Below are 21,394 nucleotides of genomic sequence, written 5' to 3'. Positions count from 1 at the left end.
TGGAGGTGCAGAGCAGGAGGATTTCACTCTGGCTGTTTGGAGCATTTAGGAGTTATTTTCTTTTACACGGACGTAATCTGACGTCTGAGCCTTGCTTCGTCCTCGTGGCGGTGAGGTCCAGGTTCTCCAACACAGACGGTGCCGTGCTTGCGCGCCCGGCAGCGGGGTCCTGAGCCCCTCCTGCGCTCGGCCTCGCTCCGTCCACCGCCGCTGCTGCTCCGGGCGTCCCCGGCCCGAGGAGCGCGGCTGCCCCTGCCTGCGCGGCCGCCCCTCTCCCAGCCGGAGGTCAGAACAAGGTAGGAGGCTGCGGCAGACACGGGTGTACGTGTCCTGGGCAGAATTAATGGTCGCTAATCATTCGCAGCTGTGGCCTGGCCAGCAGTCACCATTTCCCTTTGTTTTCGCTGCGGTGTTTTCTAGTTTACGTGTTTTAACCAACGTGATAGTGATTGCTATCTCTAGCACAAATTGTTTTCCACTTATCAGCACGGATGGTTTCCATGGGCTCTGCAGGGCGGCTGCTGTCGGCCGTGGCCCCGCAGACCCAGCCGCAGCCACCCTCCGTCACAGCCCGGCAGCGGGACAGAATCACACAGAATCCCAGCATGGCAGGGTTGGCAGGGACCTCTGTGGGTCACCCAGCCCAACCCCCTGCCCAAGCAGGGTCACCCAGAGCAGGCTGCACAGCACCGCGGCCAGGCGGGGCTGGAATATCTCCAGAGAAGGAGACTCCACAGCCTCCCTGGGCAGCCTGGGCCAGGGCTCCGTCACCCTCAGAGGGAAGAAGTTCTTCCTCGGGTTCAGCTGGAGCTTCCTCTGCTTCAGTTTGTGCCCGTTGCCCCTTGTCCTGTCGCTGGGCACCACTGAACAGAGTCTGGCCCCATCCTCCTGACCCCCACCCTGCAGATATTTAGAGGCATTTCTAAGGTCCCCTCTCAGCCTTCTCTTCTCCAGGCTGAACAAGCCCAGCTCCTTCAGCCTCTCCTCGTAGCAGAGATGCTCCAGTCCCCTCCTCATCCTCGCAGCCCTCTGCTGGGCTCTCTCCAGGACGGGCAGGGGCTGGCCGCAGGGCGCAGCACCTTGCCGAGGGCTCTCTGCTCAGCGAGGGGTTGTTGGCGAAGGAGAAGAAGAAAAAAATCCTCCGGGTCTTCTGCCTAAAAATACAACCCGGCGCTTGTTTCCCTTCGCGCGGAGCGGTGCCGTCCTTGGCAGCCCCTCGCCGTGCTCCCCAGGCTGGGCTGCCCGCGCGGAGCCCCGTGGGAGCCGGGCTCCCCGGCAGCGCTGCTCTGTGCCCCGCAGCATCGGGATCGCTCCGCGGCACCGGCGCGGGACCCGGGGCGGCTGCTTCCCCAGGACCGTGCCTCCCCTGGGGTTGTTTTCCCCGTTCCCCCCGAAGGTGCAGCTGGCGAGGAGGCTCTTGGCACGGCAGGTCTGATTTCATCCCGTGGCAGCTGTTTGTGCTGCTGTCTGGTAACTATTCATCTGCTTGATTTATGTATTACTTCCAGTAAGGCATTCTTGTCCAGGACGTTCTGGAAATTTCCACTAGCCGCCTAGGCCTCCGAGATGCACTGCTCTCGTATGCTCCTCGCCTGATTTGGCTGCCAAGAGAACACAGCGAGCGAGCTCTCTGACCTCGCACGGCCAGGCCAGGCAGCGATCCTCCCGCGCGGCCGCCCGCTCGCCGCGCTTCGGAAATGCCGGTTTTTTTGCCTGGCGTGTTTCTGATCCCTTTGGATTGCGGCATCGCTGGGTCCCGGGTGGATCCCCAGGAGTTCGAGTGACCCAAAGGACCGGGGGCAGCGAAAGGCACGTCACGCGGGAGGTGACACCCCGAAGGCACACTCTGCCGTGCAGCACCGGGGGGAATCCTGCGCGGGGCTCATCTCTCCCGGGTCTGGCTCTTGCTGGGCTTTTTTTCCCCTTTTTCCCTTTTTTATCTTTCCTCCTCTTGTTTCACTTGTGAGCAGCTTTTTGTCTTGGTTTGGAGCACCAAGTCCTGGTCCCTGGGGAGCTGGGACGGGTGCTGCTGCGGGGCTGCAGCCTGGTGAGGGCTGTGTCGGAGCCAGTGCCGTGCCGGAGCCGCTGCCACCGGTGCCGCTGGGCATCCCCGGAGCCGCTGAGCTAAGGCATCCCCCGTCCCGTCGAGCCCACCCCCCTGCCTTGCGAACGGCCCGTGCGGGCGGTTGGAGGGCGAGGGGACGCCGTGGGTGTGAGCCCAGCCCGGCAGCCCCCGAGCTGCGTCCCCGCCGCGGTGGCCTCCAGCGCCGTCGCCGGCTGCGGCGCATGGGGACGGGCGTCTGTCGCTGCGGGGGGTGCGCGGTGCCCGTGCGTACCCCAGGGCGGGCAGCGCCGAAGGCGTGAACCGGCGCAGGGAGCGAGGACCGCGGGAAGTGTCGGCTGATCGTGCTAACGCAGAACAGAACGAGAGCTTCCTTGGGTTTGAAAATACCCTTCTGAGCAGCTGTTTTAAATCATCCTCTTCGAGCTGGAGCCAAGCCCACGCAGGTCGATGAACGTCCCTTTTGTGCTGGTGCTGTGAGTGTACCCGGGTGTCAGTTTATTTTGCTGTTCCTGCGTGGGAAAGGCCGGCGAAGGCAGCAGCGGGCTCCCTGCAGACGGCAGGAGGAGGGCGGCTTGGAGGTGCAGGGCAAGGCGACGGCTGCGGCATCGCCGTGCCAGGGACCCGTCCTCGCTCCCGGCCCCGGGAGAGCGGTGCGGCGTCCGGCGCGTCCCCTCCGCCACCGCCTCGGGGCTGGTGCGAACTCTGCGGTGCCTCGAACGCTGGAGGCGGGCGGTGGATGAGAGGTCGCTCTGCAGATCCGTCCGAAATCTCGGCGCGCCCGTCTTGCCTGGCGAATCCGATTCTGGCGTTTGCAGCCACCCGGAGCCCTGTGGGAAGACCGGGGCGATGGGGGTCCGCAGCCCCCCCGGCAGAGCCTCCAGCCGGGGCTGCGTCCGCGGCCCCGCGCTCGCACGCCTTCCCGGCGTTCCCGGCATCGCAGCGTTCCTGTCAGCTCTCCCTTGGGTTCTTTCTCCTTGCGTTGGGCGCCTGAAGAGACGCTTGCCGCTGACTCCGTTGGTTAGGGGTAGGATTTTCGATGAGGGAGCTCTGCAGAGAGGCAGGAGCCTGCCCGGTGCCCTCCCCTGCCTCCCCGCAGGCGTCGGTGCGTGCTCAGACCCCGCACGGGCAGAGGCAGCACGCGAGGGGGGTCAGCGGGCGCTCGGACCTCCCCGGCCGTCGCGGCAGCCTCTCGGACCGCCTCGCTCTGTCTGCGGGTGACCTGCATCCGTCTGTCTGCTGCCACCACGAAACAGTCCCCTGGATTATCGGTAACGTGCCAGTACGTCGGCTGCTGCCGCCGCCGCGGGTTTGGCGTGCGCTGCACCAGACGCACAGCAGTGGCACAGCGAGCGCGGTCCCCAGCTGCGCTTGCAATTAGCAGCCGGGCTAACGATGACGCTGTGCATGCGTTCCCTCGCGTTCCTGGTGTTTCCTGCTCTCAAAACCTGCGGCGAGGGGGGTCCTTCCTCGCCCCGTGCGGGAGGCCTGATGCCGTGGGTCCTTACGAACCCCTCGTGCTTTGGAGCCGGAGGTGCCGGCGCCGCACCGGGCAGCAGCGAGGCCTTGGCGTGCGGGGTGCGAGGAGCCGGCGGGGCTCTCGGCAGGGCAGAGACCGCTGCGGGCTCAGTGGGCTTGGGGGGGCACGGTGTTAGTGGGGGGTGCGGGTCCGGGCACGCTGGGTGCACCGTGCGAAGCACGAGGCTGGGTGCATGCGCTCCCCCGCGCCCGCTCTGCCTCCCGCTCTCTCCTCTGGTTTTGTTTTTAATGTGAGATTCTGCAGAATTTAAAAAAAAAAAAAAAAAAAAGGCACAAAAACCCCTGTAGGTGTTTGCTGTGTTTTTTGGGCTTGGCTTCCTGTAATCTGTAAATGAGCAAAAGGTTTTGTTCTGCTCCTGCAAATGAACTTTTAACCTTTTTTAACCTCCCCAGCCTGGATGGTCGATAGGTGAGCTGTCTGCGTTCTGGGGTAGCTGTTTCTTCTGTGCTTCTCCAGAGGGTCCTCACATTTTCCAAAGGCTCCGGTTTTTAGCCGGAGAGGAACGCACAGCAGAGACCGCAGCGCATCTCTTACCGGGTTCCTCGCAGCTCGCGTGTCTCCATCGCCGCAAGAGTCACCTCGCTAGATCTGATAACGGGCGGCTTAAACGAGGCGCAAGCTTCCATCACCGGCGCTGGCAAGGCCAGAGCAGCCGTTTCGTGGGCCGTGCGGCGGCGCGTGCCGGGTTCGCGGTGGGGTCCCGGGGGTCGGACGTCTGTGCCGCGCTCCCGCCGGGCGGCCGGCGTCTCCGGGAGAGGCACCAGGCGTTTCGCATCACTCGAGCGTGAATTCTTGTGGGCTTGAGTGTGAACTTCATGTCGTTGGATAGAGTTGTTGATAGCACATAATTATCTGGATTCTTTTCAGTTGTTTATCACAGTGAAACGGAAACGATGTGCAGAAACAGATTGGATCTGGAGTGAGCAAAAGATTTCCAATAAATAGCTGGCGTCTCTCCCTGGTGTGTCTCCTCCGTCCCCGCAGGCAGAGCGGGACTTAGGCAGTGTAAGGAGAGTTCCTCCACATTGCTCTTTGTGCTGAACCAGACCCGCTACTAAACCAAATTCAATATTAGGTAGATTTTAGTCAAATCTTTTTTTCAGCAGAAGAAAGGAGAATAAAAGTCACCAGCACCAAGCTGTCTTTGCGCTGCGGCTTTCCCCGGGATGCTGGGAGTGATCCCTGACCCAGGCTGGACCTGTCTCCTCTGCCCGTCTGCAGGTGACTGCACCGCACGTCTCGTCGAGGTCTAGGCTTCTCCTGACTGCGTTCCGACTTAGGAGCATGGATTTTTACAAACATCCGCTGCTGCTGCGTGCGAAAGGGGGTGTGGGCGGGGAAAAACCCAAGGTGATGGCAGCTTCCGCGTGGAAAAACCCTGGCGCTGCCGGCACCCGCGCGGGGAGAGGAGCTGGGGCGTGCGGGGCGTTCTCTGGCTCAGTGGGCGATGCCAGGCGGAGCAGGGCTAAGCGCCGGGAGCCGGTGCTGCCTTCCACGGGCTTCACGCGTGGCTGCGGTCTGTGTGGGGCACGGGCGTCTGGGATTGCGTCCCCTGGCTCCCACTGCCTGGGTCCGGGGGGGAGGTGGCAGCGGGGTCCGTCCCTAGGCTGCACCGTGCCCCGCTGCGAGGCTGGCGATTAGCAGGCTGTGCTTCTGTTAAATTAAATGATTACTGTGCTCCTCTCTGTGCAGCTGCATGGAAGTCCGTGGCGATTTGATGGTTATTTACTGCCATGAAAAGCAGGAAGGGCAGTGTGGGGTGGGCGGCTTTGCCCCCGTGTTTGTGACGGGGCGCACAAAATCCGGGCAGGATTATTTTTCCAGTTGTTGGGCAAAACCTTGTTCCACTGGCAAAGATGGGACAAGCGTTTCGCTTGCTGTTGTTAACCCTGACTTTAATTTATTCTACAGAACTGGTTATTTCTGTATGTGCTTCTGTTCCATTTAAGCACATTTTTTAGGAATTCGGTGTTTTGGAGAGAAGGGCACTAATCTTGCCTTTGTGAAGCGCAAGTGCTCCAAAATGCCTCTAAAGTGGAAGGAAAAAGGTTGAAAAACGTACTTTGTTGCTCTTCCCTGTGGATGTAGGCGAGGGTCACTCCTGCTGCTGGCCCTGCAGCCTGGCTCTCGCTGGGACGCCGTCCCGTGCCTCCGTGGAGGGACAGCCCGGGTGCACTGGAGAGCGCTGGGACCTTCCTTGCTAGAACCGGCGCCGGTTCCCGCTGGGAGGCTGGCTGGAAGCCCCTTTGCTCTGTCTGGCTTCCATCCCTCAGGTGGGCTTCGGCACGTCGCTTTCCATGGCGGCAGAGCCTCCAGAGGATTTCTTCCTCGTGTTCTTGTTCACACAGCTTGCTCGTTCAGGCTTGTGTTGCCCCGCTGGCTGTGCAGGTTTTCTTACGGCAGTGTGGAAGCATCGGCGATTTCTGTTTCCAGTGGCAAACCCGTGCACGCAGCGGGGATGAGCTGGGGGCACTGGGGCCGGTGGGGCTCACGCATGGGGCAGCTCTTGCAGGGCTGCAGGCACAGCCCGGGGTCAGCCAAAGCCCCGCTGCAGCCCGAACCGCTGCTGCGGCTGTCGCTGGGGGGTGCGGCAGCCATGATTATTGTAGAGGGGAAGGACATCACCGAGTGTGGCGACTGAAGTGACAGCTGAACGCTGTGCTTGCACCCCTACGGCCAAAACGAAGGGCAGGGGTGGGGGTGCGGGGTTGCCTTCACCCGGTGTTGCCTCTCGGTTGCGTGCTGGGAACGGGACGTTCGCTGGCGTGGCGTTGGCGTTTGGGCCGTGCAGGGAAGGGTGGCAGCTCCTCTGCAGGGCCCGGCACTCTGCTGGAACAGGGCATGGCCATTGCGGGGTGGCAGCGGCACAAGGACAGCATCTGCAGCCCTGGCAGACCCCCCCCCAGCTCCATCCCCGGGGCTGGCTCTTTCTGTAGGTGGAAATCACGGTGAGGTTTGAACATCAGCTTGTGCCTGCGGCTTTCACCAGGACGGCAGTGGAAACCCGTGCCGGGGCGTGGGGACTGTGCCAGCCTCGTGCTGCTCACCCCGGGTCGGCGAGCAGGTTCAGGATCCCCCGCCAGCACGTCCTGGAGATCCCCCGCCAGCCCGTCCCGGAGATCCCCCGCCAAGCTCGGCTTGCCCAAAGCTGGGGAGCAGGTCTCTGGAAACCGAGGTGCTGGGTCTGGAAAGCCTGCACCGGAGCAGCGTCGCGGCACCGCGTGTGTTTCCCTTGCGGGTCACGGCACGCGTGGCATTCGCGCTGATCGGGTGTACCGATACAGAGCTGCGCGTTCGGCCTCTGCGTCTGCTCGGTGCGATGTGAGCGCGTTTTTTCCTCATCCCTGGGGGTGAGCCCAAGCATCCAGCTGTGGCCAGACTCACCCAGGAGAACATCTTGTCGGAGCAAGTCAGACGGCCCAGGGACAGCGCTGAGCGTGTTTCGTCCCAGCTGAGCAGGGAAACCCGAGCGCGACGCTCGCTGCAAACCCCTTTAATTCTCGGTGCGGCGCCTGCAGGTTGTGGCAGCTGCCTTCGGAAAGCCTCTCCTTGTCGTCGCTGGGAGGTTTTGTGTCTCCCTGGTGGCCTGTCCTCCTCCTGGACCCGCCGGCCTCCCTCTGCGCTCCTCAGCGCGTGGCTCTGCCCGCTCCCCGCTCCGCGGTGGGAGCTGCGATGCCGTGAGGTTCTGCGCATGGGGGTGTTGTGCCCGTGCTCCCGTCCCTGTGCCGAGCACAGGGCGGCTGGGGGAGCCCAGCGAGCTCGTCCCCTGCCCCGGGCTCCAGACTTCCCCGGCCCTCGCAGCGCTCCCCGCGTCCAAGGGCAGCCCCGAGGAGCGTGTCCGGAGCCTGGATAACCATGGATAAATGGCGGCTACGCGGTGTGTGAGGGTGTCGTTCCTCTGCTGCGTGCCCCGGCCCGGGAGATGCAGCGGGGCTGGTCGCGCTCCCCGGCGCTGCGGCTCCTGGCGGCACGGCTGGCTGCGAATCCACCTCCCCCCGCGCTCGGGGGGCCGCTGGGAGCCATCGTCCCAATGCGTGGTTGAGCGGCGGCCCTGCCGGGGCCGCCAGTGCTTAGTGCTGCAGAAGTGATTTCTTTTTAGAGTGCCACAGCCTTGTGGTTCTCTTCCTGTGGGCAACGGGTGGCAGCTGTGTTCACAAGGGCACTGCGTGAAGAATGGCTGCTTCCAGTCTCCTGTGTTTCACAAAATCACAGAATGGTCGGGGTTGGAAGGGATCTCTGTGGGTCACCCAGTCCAACCCTCCTGCTGAAGCAGGGTCACCCAGAGCAGGCTGCACAGGACCTTGTGCAGGCGATATCGCAGGAGAGGAGCTTTGATCTTTAAGGAGTCTCCTTTTAATAACTTGAAATATTTTCATGAATCTTGTGATCAGTCCTATTTTAAAACTTGAGCTGTTTCTTTCCTGACCCAAGTTTGCTTTCGACGAAACTCAGTTTCGGGCTCCTCGGTTTGTGGGTACCGGGAGTGGCGCGGCCGCGGGCGCTGCCGGGTCGTCCTGCCGAGCAGGAGGAGGTGGCCGTGCAGCAGCTCTGCGTTCCCAGGGCTGGGTCACCCGCGGTGGCTCTGAGCGAGGAGCCGGCCGTCCCCAGGGAGCAGCAGGACCACGCTCCGCCGGGGCACAGCTCCGCGGCCCCTCGGAGCGGCGAGGCCAAGCTGCGGGAGCCGCTGCCCGGGGGCCAGCCCACCCTCGCCCGGCTCCCCACCCACACGCTCATCCACTGCAGCCCGATTAAACTCCAGAATGTGCAGGGATGACTTGAATGCCCCCAGGAACGTTTCCCAGAACTCATTAGATTTATCCAATAAATGCCACCGACTGTGTGCGCTACCAGCCGCCGGCGCTCTGTCCGGCAGCATGCGGTCCACATGGGATGGCTGGACAAGGGGCAGGGATGCTGACGGCTGGGTGCAGCCCGGCAGCCTGGCCGAGCCCCCCGCCCCGAGCAGGGAGCTGTGCCCCCCGGCGCGGGTTGCTCTGCGAGGACGCGGTGGGACGGCGGCTGCTGCCTCAGCTGGGTCCTGCTGGTGTGGGTCCGCGCGGCTCCTCCGCCCGCGGGCGCTGGGTCCGCGCGGCTCTGTCACCCGCCCTGCCGCCCACGGGTGCTGTGCTCTGCGTCTGTCGTCGTGGCCAGAGGCGAGTGTAAGTGTTTGATCCATAACGGCCCATGGCAGCCTGGGGATTGCTCACCCTCTGTGTGAGCGGCTCTGCACCTGACAGAGAAGCTCTGGTGGTGGGGTCGGACATGAAATGTATTTTTACCTGTAGCAATAGGAGTTGGCTGCGTTATTTTCCATCCTAGAAGGTCTTGTTAGGCCAGCCGAAACAAGCACTTTGTTTTCAAAGGCTTGTCCCAGGCGTGGAAATAGAAACACTCCAGACTTTGCCTTTGTTCCCTTTCAGATGTTTGTTTTCTCAGAGGTTTTTCTCTGAATCAGGGAAGACATTTGTACTAACAGCAGCAGCACTGTTCGGCTGAGGCTTATATACCTGTATTTTATATATAAAACAAGGCTTATATACCTGTATTTTATATATAAAACACACACACAAAGTGACTCCAGGAGCTCTGTGGGGAGCAGGGCCAGGTGCCCCGGAGGCATCCCCTGGGGAGGACGCTGCTGCCCGTGGGGCGTGCGGTCGCGGCGGGTCGCAGCAGCGTGCTCGCCGGGCTCACGGCTCCCACCGCAGTGAGTAACCCCGCCGACGCCAGCCCACAGCCCAGGAGTCCCCGTCGGGACGTCTGCGCCCGCCCTCGGCTCGGCGTTCAGCTGCGGCGGCTGCTGCTCAGCCCCCAGCGCGGGGCTGGTGCCCCGGTACTGGGAGGAGTGGGCAACTGGGAGGAGTGGGCAGCTCCCACGTGCTGCACCTGAGCGTTTGTCACGCTCCTGCCGTACGGGATTCTCTGTGGGTCACTGGAGAAGGAAATGAGTTCTTTGGTTGGATTCCCATGAGGATAAATGGGAGCTGTTGACCAGGCTGAAGAAGCGTAGATCGTTAAAGCTGTGACACGGAGGAGGCCAGCGCAGCGCTTGCCCCCGCCCCGCGGCGTTTCCCCTCCGTTACGCGGTGCTGAGTGCCAGCCAGTGCAACGAGGAAATATTTACTGTTCCTGTGTGCGTTCTCTGCCCCGAAGCCTGACTCCCAATTACTCTGCGTTAAATGATGTTTGGTCGTGCCAGGGATTATACAGTATCCAAGCAACCCAGGCATCGTCTCGTTCGGCAGACGGCGTGGACTGGCTCCGCTCCCACGCTCCCTTCTTGTTCTGGAGGTGAGCGTGAAGCGAGCGGGCGGCCGCGGCGCCCCGAGGACACGCGACCCGAGGACACCGACTGCGGTCACGGTGTCCCCCCGGGGCGTCCCCTCGCAGCCAGCTCCTCCTGGGCTCGCACCAGGCTTCGTGGAACCCCGTCCCTCGGCGGGGCTGCTCGGCGCGACGCGTCGCAGAGTGCAGCTACGCCCCGGGCCGAGGGGCTCCGCGGCCGGCCCCACGCCGCCGGGCTGCTCTCCCCTGTCCCGGAGAGCGTCGTGTGCTGCGAGGAGGAGGAGCAGCTCGCGGCCCAGCAGTCGGAGGTCACCCGGCAGGCTGCAGGCGCCTGCGAGGGGCTCGGAGCTTGCTCCGTGCTTTTCTCCGTTCCTTGTTGCTTCTCACCTCCTGCTTGTGCTGGAAGTGGCTGCTGCAAAGCGTGGATGGAGAGAGAACTGCAAAAGGACCCGTCTAAATTAACGTTAGTGCAGTCGCTGTCAGAGTGCGCTGGGTGCCAGCAAGAGCAGGCTCAAAGGAAAACGCAGCGAGTGCTTGGAAACCCAAAGGGCGGCCCAGGAACGGCACGCGCAGCGCCTGCGAGCAGTCCCGGTGCGAAGCGCTCTGTGGGCTGAGAACACCCCGCCTGTAGCAACTGCGGCGTTATTTTCTGGTACAAAGGATGCTGAGGAGGTATAATTCATAGTAAATGATCCTGTGGATAATGGCTGTGGAATCTGAAGGCTGTGAGAGGTGAATCATGTTGTGTAGCGTCAGTAACCGGACGCTGCTGGAGCGGCTCCCGCGCTGCCGACCGGCCGGCCGAGTGCCCCTTCCAAGCGAACGCGGTCGCGGGGGGCTTGGTGCCGGCGGCGGGGGCCAGCGCCCGGGGCCGGGTGCGTTGGGCGCTCCTCGGGCGAGGGGCAGAGCCCGGGCCGCGTCCTGGCTGGGGAGCCGTCCGTAGTTCAGGCTGAAGTAATTAACAGGGCCGCGCACGGCTGCCGAGCCGTAATGAGCCAGTGGCAATGCAATTTATTAGAGCGATGTGTCACATGGCAACGGTGATGAGAAATGGAGGGGCCCGATTTTGTAAGACTTAGATCGATTCCGTTGGTTTTTTATAAATGAACATTGTTTCACTAACCACAGAAGAACATTAAAATTATTAATTTATTAGTACTTTTCCAAACTATTTGAATTACAGCTGCGTTTTTCAAAGTCCAAGTAGGAGCATGGGCACCCGTGTCTGCGATGCTGTTGCAGTGTAGAACCGTCACGGGCGTTCGGAAATGTCGTGATAAGGAGGGGGGTTGGACCGGGGGCAAAGGTTTGCATCCCTGTGCGAGTGGGAGGGCTTTTCCTGTAAGTAAGCAAGGTTCTTCCTAAGGAAGAATTTGTTTCCTACTGGAATTCTTCTGCCTCTCCCTGCGCTCTGCCCCGCGAGGCTGTGACCCCCTGAAGAAGTTTGCTCCTCGGTCGGGCAGGCTGGGGCCAGCATCGCTGCGAGCGCGGCTTGGCCGGCTCTTGCTGTCGCTGGGGATGGGGAGAGGGGTCGGTGGGGACAGGGAGAGGGGTCAGTGGGGATGGGGAGAGGGTCTGCGCCCGCGGGGGCATGGCCTGGCCGGGCAGCGGGCAGTCCGTCCGTCCGTCCTCCCCTGGTTGTCGTCTCTGGAGCCGGCGCCTGTCGCTGCCCGCCCGTCTCGCGCAGCGCTGCGGTTTGCCGACGAGGGAGATTTCTCGGAGACTTGTGATAAAATATTCAGAGCTTCCTGACAGCGGGGGAAGTTACGGGTACGAGGGAGGTCCGCAGAGCTCCCAGGGGACTGTCACCGGGACCTCTGCGCCGTTGAACTGTGAGCCAAGGGCAGACGGGGTGGAGGTGGTGGCTCTGCGTGTGCCCCGGGGACGGAACACGCAGCGGGGAGAGGCTGCTTGCCTGGGTGGGAAACAGGGCTGACGCTGCTGCTGGGGGGAGCTCAGCCAGCAGCCCTGAGCCCCCGGGCACCCCGCGGTGACGGGGTCCTCTTCTGCTGCCCGAGGAGCCGCCGGGTACGCGGGGCTGAAGAGTTCTTTGCTGGAGCAAGTGAGATTCGCAGGAAAAAGGATGGAAAACATCTTTTCTTTTAAGCCAGCCCTAGCTCACGCTGTGCTGGAAGAACCGAAGCGTGCGCACCGGTGAGTGGTGTCGTGGCCCTGAGATCAATAATTAAAGCTCGTGGCAATAACTTTTTGGGACAGCCCAGCGAGATCTGAGTCTCAGCCTCACTTTGTGTAGCCTGGTGTATGAGTCCAGGGAAAACGGGAGAGAAAGAGCAAAGGGAAAAGACGCTTGAAAAACCCCTTCGGGTGAGATCGCCAGATCGCACTGCCCGAAGGCGCCCAGTTTCCTGGTTGAGGTCAGGAGAAAACCACAAGAGTGGCGTGGACGGGGCGTAGGGCTCCCACCGCACGTCCGCGTTGCGTCACCCCCGCTCGTGTCACTGCGTTACGCGTCGTTGCGTGACTCCAGCACGCGACTCAGCCGCAGGCCGCGGTACCCGGCGACGCTGGTCCGTGCCTCAACCGGGCGCTTGCTGGGGAGCAGCCGAGCCCCCGCGTGCCCTGGCGCTCGGTCGCATGCGGCGTGGGGACCCCGGGCTGCGTCCCACTTTGCGGCGTGCCCGGGGTGCCCCGGAGCAGAGGACGTGCCCCAGCAGGGCTGCTGGAGCTTTGCGCTGCCCAGACCAGGGGCCAGACCGGAGCTGCTCCGGAGTAACCCCCCAGCGCGCGCCAGCGCCGGGTCCTCAGCGCGGGCTGTTCCGCCGTGCTGAGCTGAGCCGCTCCCGGAGGCTGCCACGCTTGCAAACATCAAAATAGCTGGAGATGACGGGGAGGAAGGCTCGAGCGTCGGTGGGTCCCTGGGAGAGCGGGTGGCCATGCCGGGCGGGCTCCTCGGCGGAGCGGAGAAGGGCAGCCTGCTCCTTCCAGCCCGGCGCGGTTGGGCTGGACGGGGCTGACCTCTGGGGCAGGCAAAAGCTGCAATGGGTGAGAAGGAATTGGGTTTTGGAACATATTAGGTCACTCATTCAGCTGGAGAGAGAGCAGCGCGTGTCGGAGGTCCAACAGTTTGTTTTTAGAAGGGTTTGAAGCATTAATGATTCAAGATGTTTTGCTGGGAGGGGTTTGCAACATGAGACCGGTGTCGGGGTTGTGTGGGATTAGTCAATGTGCTGAGGCGGAAAGGGCTCTAGTAACACAATAGTTAAATTTGTACTTTTCCACATGGCTGAGCCTTCAAGGAGCTCACCAGGGCTGTAAAAAATGTCAACAGCGTTGGAGCTCGGTGCCAGCGGTGAGGCAGGGAGGGGGGTTCCCTGCGGATTAGTTCTATCACCTGCCTTTTTTTTTTTCTTCTTCCTTTTTTTTCAGAGTTGCAAATAATCACAAGCAGAACCTGATGACTGTTGCTAATCTGGGTGTGGTGTTCGGGCCAACACTGCTTCGACCTCAAGAGGAAACAGTCGCTGCCATTATGGACATCAAGTTTCAGAACATCGTGATTGAGATTTTAATAGAAAACCATGAGAAGGTAATGGCTTTGCTTCCTTCTTTCAGCGCAGTTGGTTTGTGAGACCGACTTTGGTTCCCTCCGCGAGGGGCAGCCCCCTGGCACGGAACCACGGAACCACAGAATGGTGCTGGGCAGGGGCAGCGGGTACCCCCGGCCGTTCCTGCCGGCGCTGGGCACGGCTCGCGACGGCGCAGGGGCTCCCACGCCGGCGGCGAGCTGCGGTTGTGCAACCGGCGCTGCTGGGAACCGGCCTGTTTTACGCTCATCTCCGCGTGAGTCGGCGTGTCCGTGTCTCCACCGCAGAAATCTCCCTTTTTTTTGCCCCTTTCCATTGTTTAATCGGAATTTGTCCTTCATTTCGAGAGAGTTGAGCACGAAAGGAAACCAGCGCGAGACGAAGGCCGAGGCTGGCGTCCTGCTTCTCTGGCTGAAGCTGTAGTTACTCACGTGCTGGCTTCATCCCCAGCGTTGGTCTCCCAAATTACCACGCAGTCGTGTTTGTCGGCCGTGAGGACGCTCCCGCCCGTCAGCGCGGAGGGGCCGTGCCTGGCTGTCCCTCCTGGCCACCCGCGTGCAAACAGCGCGGCAAAAACGCCGTTTTCTGCTGAATTCAAGCAGTTCCCTGTTTATGATCTTTTGTTCGCCTGGTTTTGGTTGGAGAGAAATAACCAATTTTCACCTTCAGACTGCGAAGAAAGAGGCGGAGGCAGGCTTGCCCCTGGCCGGGGCTGCCGTGGCAGGGTGGCATCGCGGCTCCGGCGTGGGGTTTTCTTGCAGACGTCCCCAACAAAAAGGGGATTCTGGAGGGTTACGGGGCGAGGCTGAGCCTCGGGTCCGCGGTGCGGGGACGCGTCTGCGTGGGGCTGCGGAGGGGCATCCGCAGCGCGGCGGTGAGGACGGGCAGGCAGCGCCCGTGGGTCACCCGTGCTTGGAGAAATGGCTTCCGTGGGCACACAAAGGCCGTGGCATTTACTGAGGACAGAGGAGCAATTTTCCTCTCCTCCACACGGAGTGCAAAGGCGGTGATGGCTTAATTACGAGCTGCCACGCGAGCAGCGGTGACGAACCTGTGGCCGTGGGCGAAGCCCCGCTCCCCCACCCTGGTCCTGCCTGGAGGAACCGGCGTGAATCCTCGTGCCAGCCTTCGGTGGTCACCCCCGTGTGTCGGTCGGCAGTCTGCCGGCACGTAGAAGCGTTTACCACCTCTCCCTGCCCCTCGGCGGTGATGAGCTCCTTGGTGTGCCGCCGGCGTCACCAGCAGCATCTCGTCCCCCTTCCCCTTGCTGTGCTGCACGGAGGCCTTCGCTCGCGGGCTGCGTTGCAGCACGGCTTTAGGGTCGTGGGACCCCGGGCTGCCCGCGCAGGGCTCGCAGGGCTTACGGGGCCGGGGCCGTCTGCGGCTGCCACGTCGCACGAGGGTGCTGCGAGCGAAGCACCATCAGCCCGTGTCCCCTTGTCCCCAGGGAAAAGGTGCTGGGAAGGAGGGAGGTGGGAAGAGGTAGCTCCGGGAGAGGAAGAGCTCCTCCACACAGCGTCAGCGCCAGTTCAGCTCCCAGAATCACAGAATCACAGAATAGTAGGGGTTGGAAGGGACCTCTGTGGGTCATCTAGTCCAACCCTCCTGCTGAAGCAGGGTCACCTAGAGCAGGCTGCACAGGACCTTGTCCAGGTGGGTCTTGAATATCTCCAGAGAAGGAGACTCCACAGCCTCCCTGGGCAGCCTGGGCCAGGGCTCCGTCACCCTCAGAGGGAAGAAGTTCTTCCTCATGTTCAGACGGAACTTCCTGTGCCTCAGTTTGTGCCCATTGCCCCTTGTCCTGTCGCTGGGCACCACTGAAAAGAGCTTGGCCCCGTCCTCCTGACACCCACCCTGCAGATATTCGTAGGCATTTATAAGGTCCCCTCTCAGCCTTCTCTTCTCCAGGCTGAACAAGCCCAGCTCCCTCAGCCATTCCTTGTAGGAGAGATGCTCCAGTCCCCTCACCATCCTCGTAGCCCTCCGCTGGACTCTCTCCAGTAGCTCCTCATCTTTCTTGAACTGGGGAGCCCAGAACTGGACACAGTACTCCAGATGAGGCCTCACCAGGGTAGTGTAGAGGGGAAGGAGAACCTCCCTCACCCTGCTGGCCACACTCTTCTTGATGCACCCCAGGATCCCATTGGCTTTCTTGGCCGTCCCCCCGTAGGACTGCTTCGCTTCGGTGTATTTCTTAATTTGAGTGGCTTCGCGCTCGCTGGTTGCTCCCCGCAGGAGCTGCCGTGGGTGATGAGCAGCGCGCGGGCTGCCGGCGCCTGCTGTTGTTTTACACCGGTGACTCAGACGCTGTTCGTGATTCAGGACGTTCGCAGGGGAAATGGAATTGATTTGAATGGTTCCTGGCAGTCAGCAGCCGGCTGGGGTTGCATTATGTCTCCCCCAGGTAAATGGAATGCCTCTCCCGTCGAAATTGCTGTTGTCATTGTGTAACCAAAAAAAAAACACCAGCAGGCTTGGTGATGACATGTCTCGGTCGGAATAACTGCTGGCGGCTTGTTTGCGCGGCCACTTAGCTGATTGCCGGGCCATGGGGGGTCTGGGGGGGTTAGTCAGCGATCCCTGCTCGCCTGCCTGCGTTCGCAGCCACCCCACCTAGACGTGGCTCGCCTGCCACCTCAGATTATCCTTGGGGAGAAGCATTTGTCCCGAAGCCATAAAACTGTCGGCGAAGGATGCTGCAGGGTGTCCTCGCTGGGTGCCACGGCGGCGGTGCCTCCGGATTAGCGTGTGCCCTGCGCACGCAGCGCTTCCCGTGCGGAATTGGAGTGGTAGTCAGCAGAACAGGGACTTTCTGGAGGTTCCAGGAACCACGGGTGAATTACGGTTTGCTCTGTGAGCGCCCGACACAGACCATTAAACCCTGTGTACGATCCAGAAAGTTAGATTGTTTCTGGAGATTGAACAGGTTTCCAGGTCTCGCATCCAAATGGTTTGTTGTACTCGCAGTAGCAGCCACAAACTCCGAGACGGTTCCTAAAGCTGCTCGGACATGTTCTCCTGGAGAAGGTCTCTGCATGTTGAGGTGTCGCAGCGCGTGCGTTGCTCTCTGTGATTGCAGCCGCCGCTGTGGGCGATTCCCGTGGGCTGTGCTGACACCAGCTCTGCTGGAAACGTGGGGTAGTGTTGGGACGAGTATGGATCGGGGAGGGGGGGGCTGGCGGCTCCCTTTGCCTGCCAGATGTTCCAGTGCAGCCAGCGGGAACCCTGAAGAAGCCGAGCGGGAGCAACGTGCCCGGCTCTCGGCTCCCAGCACTGCCCAACGGACCAGCGAAGTGCCAGACTGCTGCTTCACAAGGCTCATCCGTTAGCGGTCCTCAGCCTTCTCTGTGTGTGTCTGTGAGTACAGTGCATTGAGGTAAGGTGTTGTAAAATAGATCCTGATTAGGTACAATTAACTGGAGCAGGTGATTTTTCTGCGGCGGCTCTGGGTGCTGCCACGACAGGCACACCGAGAACGCACCCTGCGCAGAGACGCCCCAGGGATGCTGCGCTGTGTGCCTGGTCCCTCAGGTGATTGCCGTTTCACACCACAGTTCTGGTTTGAAAATGAAAACTTAGCCAAGGGTAATATTGAAATACGATTGCATCTGACAGATGCCGATGTCCATCCATTTTCTTTTCCGAAGCTTACGTTTTTCTAGCTCTCTGGAAGAGGCCGTTGTTCTGCGGTGTTACAAGGTTAGGGGATTGATTTCCTGTCTGGACGATGTTCGCGGCCGACAGGAGGGTGCCCAGGTGAAATGTTAATGCAGCCAGTGCTGGTGACAAGCAGGAGACGGGTCTGAGCAGGGGTTACACGACCCAAACACCGGCCTCGGCGAAGGAGCAGCACTCGGTAAGGACTAGTGCTACAGCCAGTGCCCGCAGCACCTCGTCGGTGGTTTGTTCCTGTCTGCAGTTAGCTGAAACGTTCAGCCATGCTGCTGGCAATGGTTTTAGCCGGTCCTCACGTAAGACCTTGTGCCACCGACAGTCTGAACATCACAGCAGCTGCTTCTTCTCCCGTTTCCTCGAGCGAGTCCCAGCTCCGCACGTGGGACTGCACCGAGCAGAGACCAGTGGGTGGGCCTTGGGAAGCTGCTGTCCTGGGGCAGGACACCCGACCTCGCTGGGTCTCAGCTGCTGCGTAGGAAAACGGGCGTAACGGGGTGATGGGTGCCAGGCGCCAGGGGATCCTCCGGCGGGTGCTGGGCTGCGGGGAGGGGGCACCATCCCCGGCCCCAGCGATGCCCACGGCGCGGCGGCCAGCGGTTCCTCCCCAACCCGTGGAAAGCACACGTCCCCCATCCCTCTCCCTGCCGCGCGGCAGCCGTCGGCGCTGGGCAGACCCCCCGGTCCTCAGCGCCGGTGGGGGGGCCACGGGGCCGGTGTCTGGAGGAGGAGCAGGAGGAAGGGTGCAGCGGCACCGGGTGGGTTTCCTTCAGGGGTTTCGTTCAGCCTTTCGGCTTCCATCCGAGGTGAGGTCCCCCCGGGCCTCCGCAGAGTTGCGGGCAGGGGAGAAGGTGGTGTGGAGCGGCGAAATCGCCGGTTGCGTCAGGCCGAGGGCGCGTGGTGCGGCTGTAAATGTGATTTATGAGTCCTGGCTGCTCCTCTCCCACTCGGGCTATTAAACTGTCTCCCTCCCCGTTAATTGGACTCGGTGGCTGGGAGGGCTGTAACACAGGTTTGCGCAGGGAGGAGCACGTCTCGGCTGTTCTCGTTAAATTAAAAAATGAACCCAACCTGAGAAGTTTTCCTGTGAAGAAGAGGGGGGGGGTTTTGTTCGAGCGGTGCCTGAGCTGAGGGAGGTGGAGGCAGGAGGTTTGGGACCGGCAGTGCCGGTTTCCCTCGCTGCTGCCGAGAGCGGTGCCGTTTCCTGCGACACAAGAACGGCCAAGTCGCATCTCCAGCGAGCTGTTCATCGTGTAGTTCTTGGGGTCTCTCCGTGGACCTTCAAAATCAGCGCTGTGCTTTTTAAAACGTAGCTGTTAATTGACTTTTCTCCACCGTGAGCGGCTAAATTTAGCCTGTGTGCCTTGTGCCGCTCCGAGGTGGGAGAGAGCGGCTTTTAATAGCCCTGCCTCCGCGTTCCGCCGGCGTCATCTCCGTGGAGATGCGTAGCAGGGCTGGGTCACCGGGGAGATTCCTGGTCAAAGACCGTCCCGGGGAAACATGGGTGCTCCTGCTGCGTTGGGAGGCCGTGCCATGTCGTGCCGTGCCGTGCCGTGCCATGCCATGTCGTGCCGTGCCATGTCGTGCCGTGCCATGTCGTGCTGTGCCGTGCCGTCGTCGCCGCGGGCTGCCACCTCCCGAGGCGAGCTGCCGGCTGTGCCGCTGCGGCAGCGAGGGTTCCTTGGCGAGCTCGCTGCTCGAGGGGCGAAGGGCGCTCGTGGGTGAGGCTGTGGCTGAAGGAGAGACGTTTATAACGTAGCCCGAAGCGGATTTATCGAGCCCTTAGAGCTGCAGTTGTGTCAGAACATTGAATGGTTTGGGTTGGAAGGGACCATAAAGAGCATCTGGTGCCAACCCCCTGCCATGAGCAGGGATGGCAAACCCAAGGGCTCGAGTTTTTAGTAAAATTACTGCGTAACCATGTTCCAACTGCATTTCAAAACGCAGCCTCCTCATAAGCTGGGGCTGGTTGTAGTTGCAGAGCTCATAATTTAAGAGCATATGTATCTTCTCTTATTAAAGACCGAAGAAAGGGAATGGAAAGCTGGAAGTTTGTTTTCAAGCGCGCTGTGGGAAATCATCGCACAAAACAAAGTTCATAAATCAATACTTTTCCTTGATTTATATATTTCGTTGTATTTCCCAAGTAGAGTTGACTATTGAAAAGCAATTGGAAAGCAAGAGCGTGTTCCAGCAAGCAGTGGCTGTGCTGGGTGTGGGGAGCGGGGCCCAGGGCCGGCGAGGTGCCCCTGGTGCCGATGTCCCACCCCGCGCCGAGGACCCTGCCCCGGGGAAGCTGCGCTTGGCACGCAGAGCGAGGGGCACCCGCCGCGGGCCCGGCGGCCGGGGCCAAACCCCGCACCACGGGCAGCTCTGTGGAGTCCTGACGGGCGAGCAACGCGCTGCCAGCAGCCCTGCTAACCGGGACCCGCCAGCCTGCGCCGTGCCGGGAGGGGTGTTGGGGTGCGGAAGGGCTGCTGGGGTGCGGGGAGGGGTGTTAGGGTGCAGGTAGCACTGCTGGGATGCAGGGAGGGCTGTTGGGGTGCGGGAGGGCTGTTGGGGTGTGGGGCGGGCTGTTGGGGTGTGGGAAGGGCTGTTGGGGTGCAGAGACAGCTGCAGGGTGCAGGGAGGGGTGTTGGGGTGCAGGGAGGGCTGCTGGGGTGCAAGGAGCAGGGCGCAGCAGCCGTGCAAGGGGCTGGGGAGCCCGCGGTCCCCCCGTTCCCGTGGGCAGCCGGGACAGAGCCGCCGTGGCGGTGGGACCGGCAGCGGGCAGCCGTGTGCGGGGCGAAGGCGAGCGGTGCCGCACGCAGAAACGCAGCTTGGGCTGCTTCTCCCTCCGCTGATCCGGAAGCCCGGGAGGGACGTGCGGATGAGCTCGGCAGAGCTCCCGGGAAGGGCAGCAGCCGTGCTCCTCGGTCTCGCAGCCGGCCCAGCCACGCGCAGGCAGACCCCACCTTCACAGCCACCCCTTCGTGTGTCGGGGAGGGCTGTGACACTGACATTTTTGGCTAACGCAGCTTGGCTCCGTGGCGTTGATTTGCAGAAATGGGCGCGGAGGGTTTCTCTCGGTGCGTGAGGATTTTCTTGCCGTTAGACCAAACAAGCCCGTTAGGCGCTGGCGGCTGCTCCCGCTCGCTGGCAGGCGGCACCGGGAGCCTTTCGGCATGGCGAGGGCTGCCGGGGAGCCGCGGCCATGGCCTCGCTGGCACCGTGAGCAGCGAGCCGCCTCCGCAGCACGGCTCCGCGGCTGGCAACGCGGTCGGCTGCCCGGCAGGGCCGGGAGGGACGCTGGGGGGTGAGGGTTAATGCACCCCAGCGAGGGGAGACCTGGCGAGAGGTGGTCTGGAGGCAGCGCTGTCCGCGCCCGACGTTCCAGGAAAGAATCGATAAATAGCCAAAGATCAGCGACGAGCGAAACCGCAGCTCTTCGGGATCGTGCAGTTTTGGAATTCCATCCCCTGGAGAAAAATGTGATTGCTCAGTGTTCTGACAGCGGCGGCTGGGCGTCACGGAGGCGTTCCCGAGCTGGTCGGCGTCAGCGGGTGCGAGGGCTCGGCGGGGGAGCGTGCGCGGGGACGCGCCGACTCGCCGTGCCCGGGGCCCGCTCACCATCGCCGCCGGGCACCGCGCGCCCTCGCCAGATCCGCAGGGTGCTGGGTTACCGGGGTTCTTCACAGCTTCAGCAAGCGCCTTGGGTGGAGAGGAGAGAAGGGGAGCGCAGGCGGGGCGGGAGGGTGGAATTTAGGAATCTGCGCCCAAAGCGTCGCCTCGCTGAGCGCGCGGCTCCCTTCCACGCTGCTCTGCGGGGCGGCCGCGGCGCGGCGCAGACGGGCAGGTAGGCACTGGGCTGTCCGAAGGGGTGATGCCAAAATCTACCTGTTTATTATTTTTAACAGATATTTAACACGGTGCCGGAGACTCCGCCGTCGAACTCGCAGCTGCTGCTCTCTCGCAAGAAGAGCACGGACTCGAAGCCTCCCTCGTGCAGCGAGAGACCGCTGACGCTGTTCCACACCGCGCAGCCCGGCGAGAAGCGTAAGTGCCGCGCCGCCTGACACGGCTTCTTCCCGAGTTGCGACTGGTGCATTGGAATTCCCATGCCATTCCTGGGCGATTTTACTGCCATCAGTGGAAGAGATTCCCGGAGCAGGACCAGGCTTCGGTTTCCTCTGCTGTCGCGTTGATGGGGAGGGGGAAGATTCCTCGGGATCCAGGCCCTGGACCAGGGCAGGAGTCGAGGCTGCGTTAGCGCAGTATGAAGTGTTGCTGTCCCTTCCGCGCCGGCCGGGC

At 62.0% G+C, this 21,394-nt stretch overlaps 1 protein-coding gene across 5 annotated transcripts in view; it reads left to right on the top strand.

Annotated features, from left to right (window-relative positions):
• Positions 1-21,394, top strand: part of ARHGAP26 (Rho GTPase activating protein 26) — a 141,164-nt gene that overhangs the window by 83,044 nt on the left and 36,726 nt on the right. For all 5 annotated transcript variants that reach the window (XM_075441398.1, XM_075441396.1, XM_075441397.1 and 2 more), the window contains exons 18-19: positions 13,275-13,434; positions 21,001-21,139. In XM_075441398.1, coding sequence (XP_075297513.1) covers positions 13,275-13,434; positions 21,001-21,139 — 299 coding nt within the window. The remainder of the gene's footprint in view (positions 1-13,274; positions 13,435-21,000; positions 21,140-21,394) is intronic.

This window comes from Opisthocomus hoazin, chromosome 22 (genome assembly GCF_030867145.1).
Source record: "Opisthocomus hoazin isolate bOpiHoa1 chromosome 22, bOpiHoa1.hap1, whole genome shotgun sequence".
Classification (NCBI taxonomy): Eukaryota; Metazoa; Chordata; class Aves; order Opisthocomiformes; family Opisthocomidae; genus Opisthocomus; species Opisthocomus hoazin.
The sequence above is the reverse complement of the archived record's forward strand: the minus strand, read 5'-3'. Positions and strand labels throughout refer to the sequence as shown.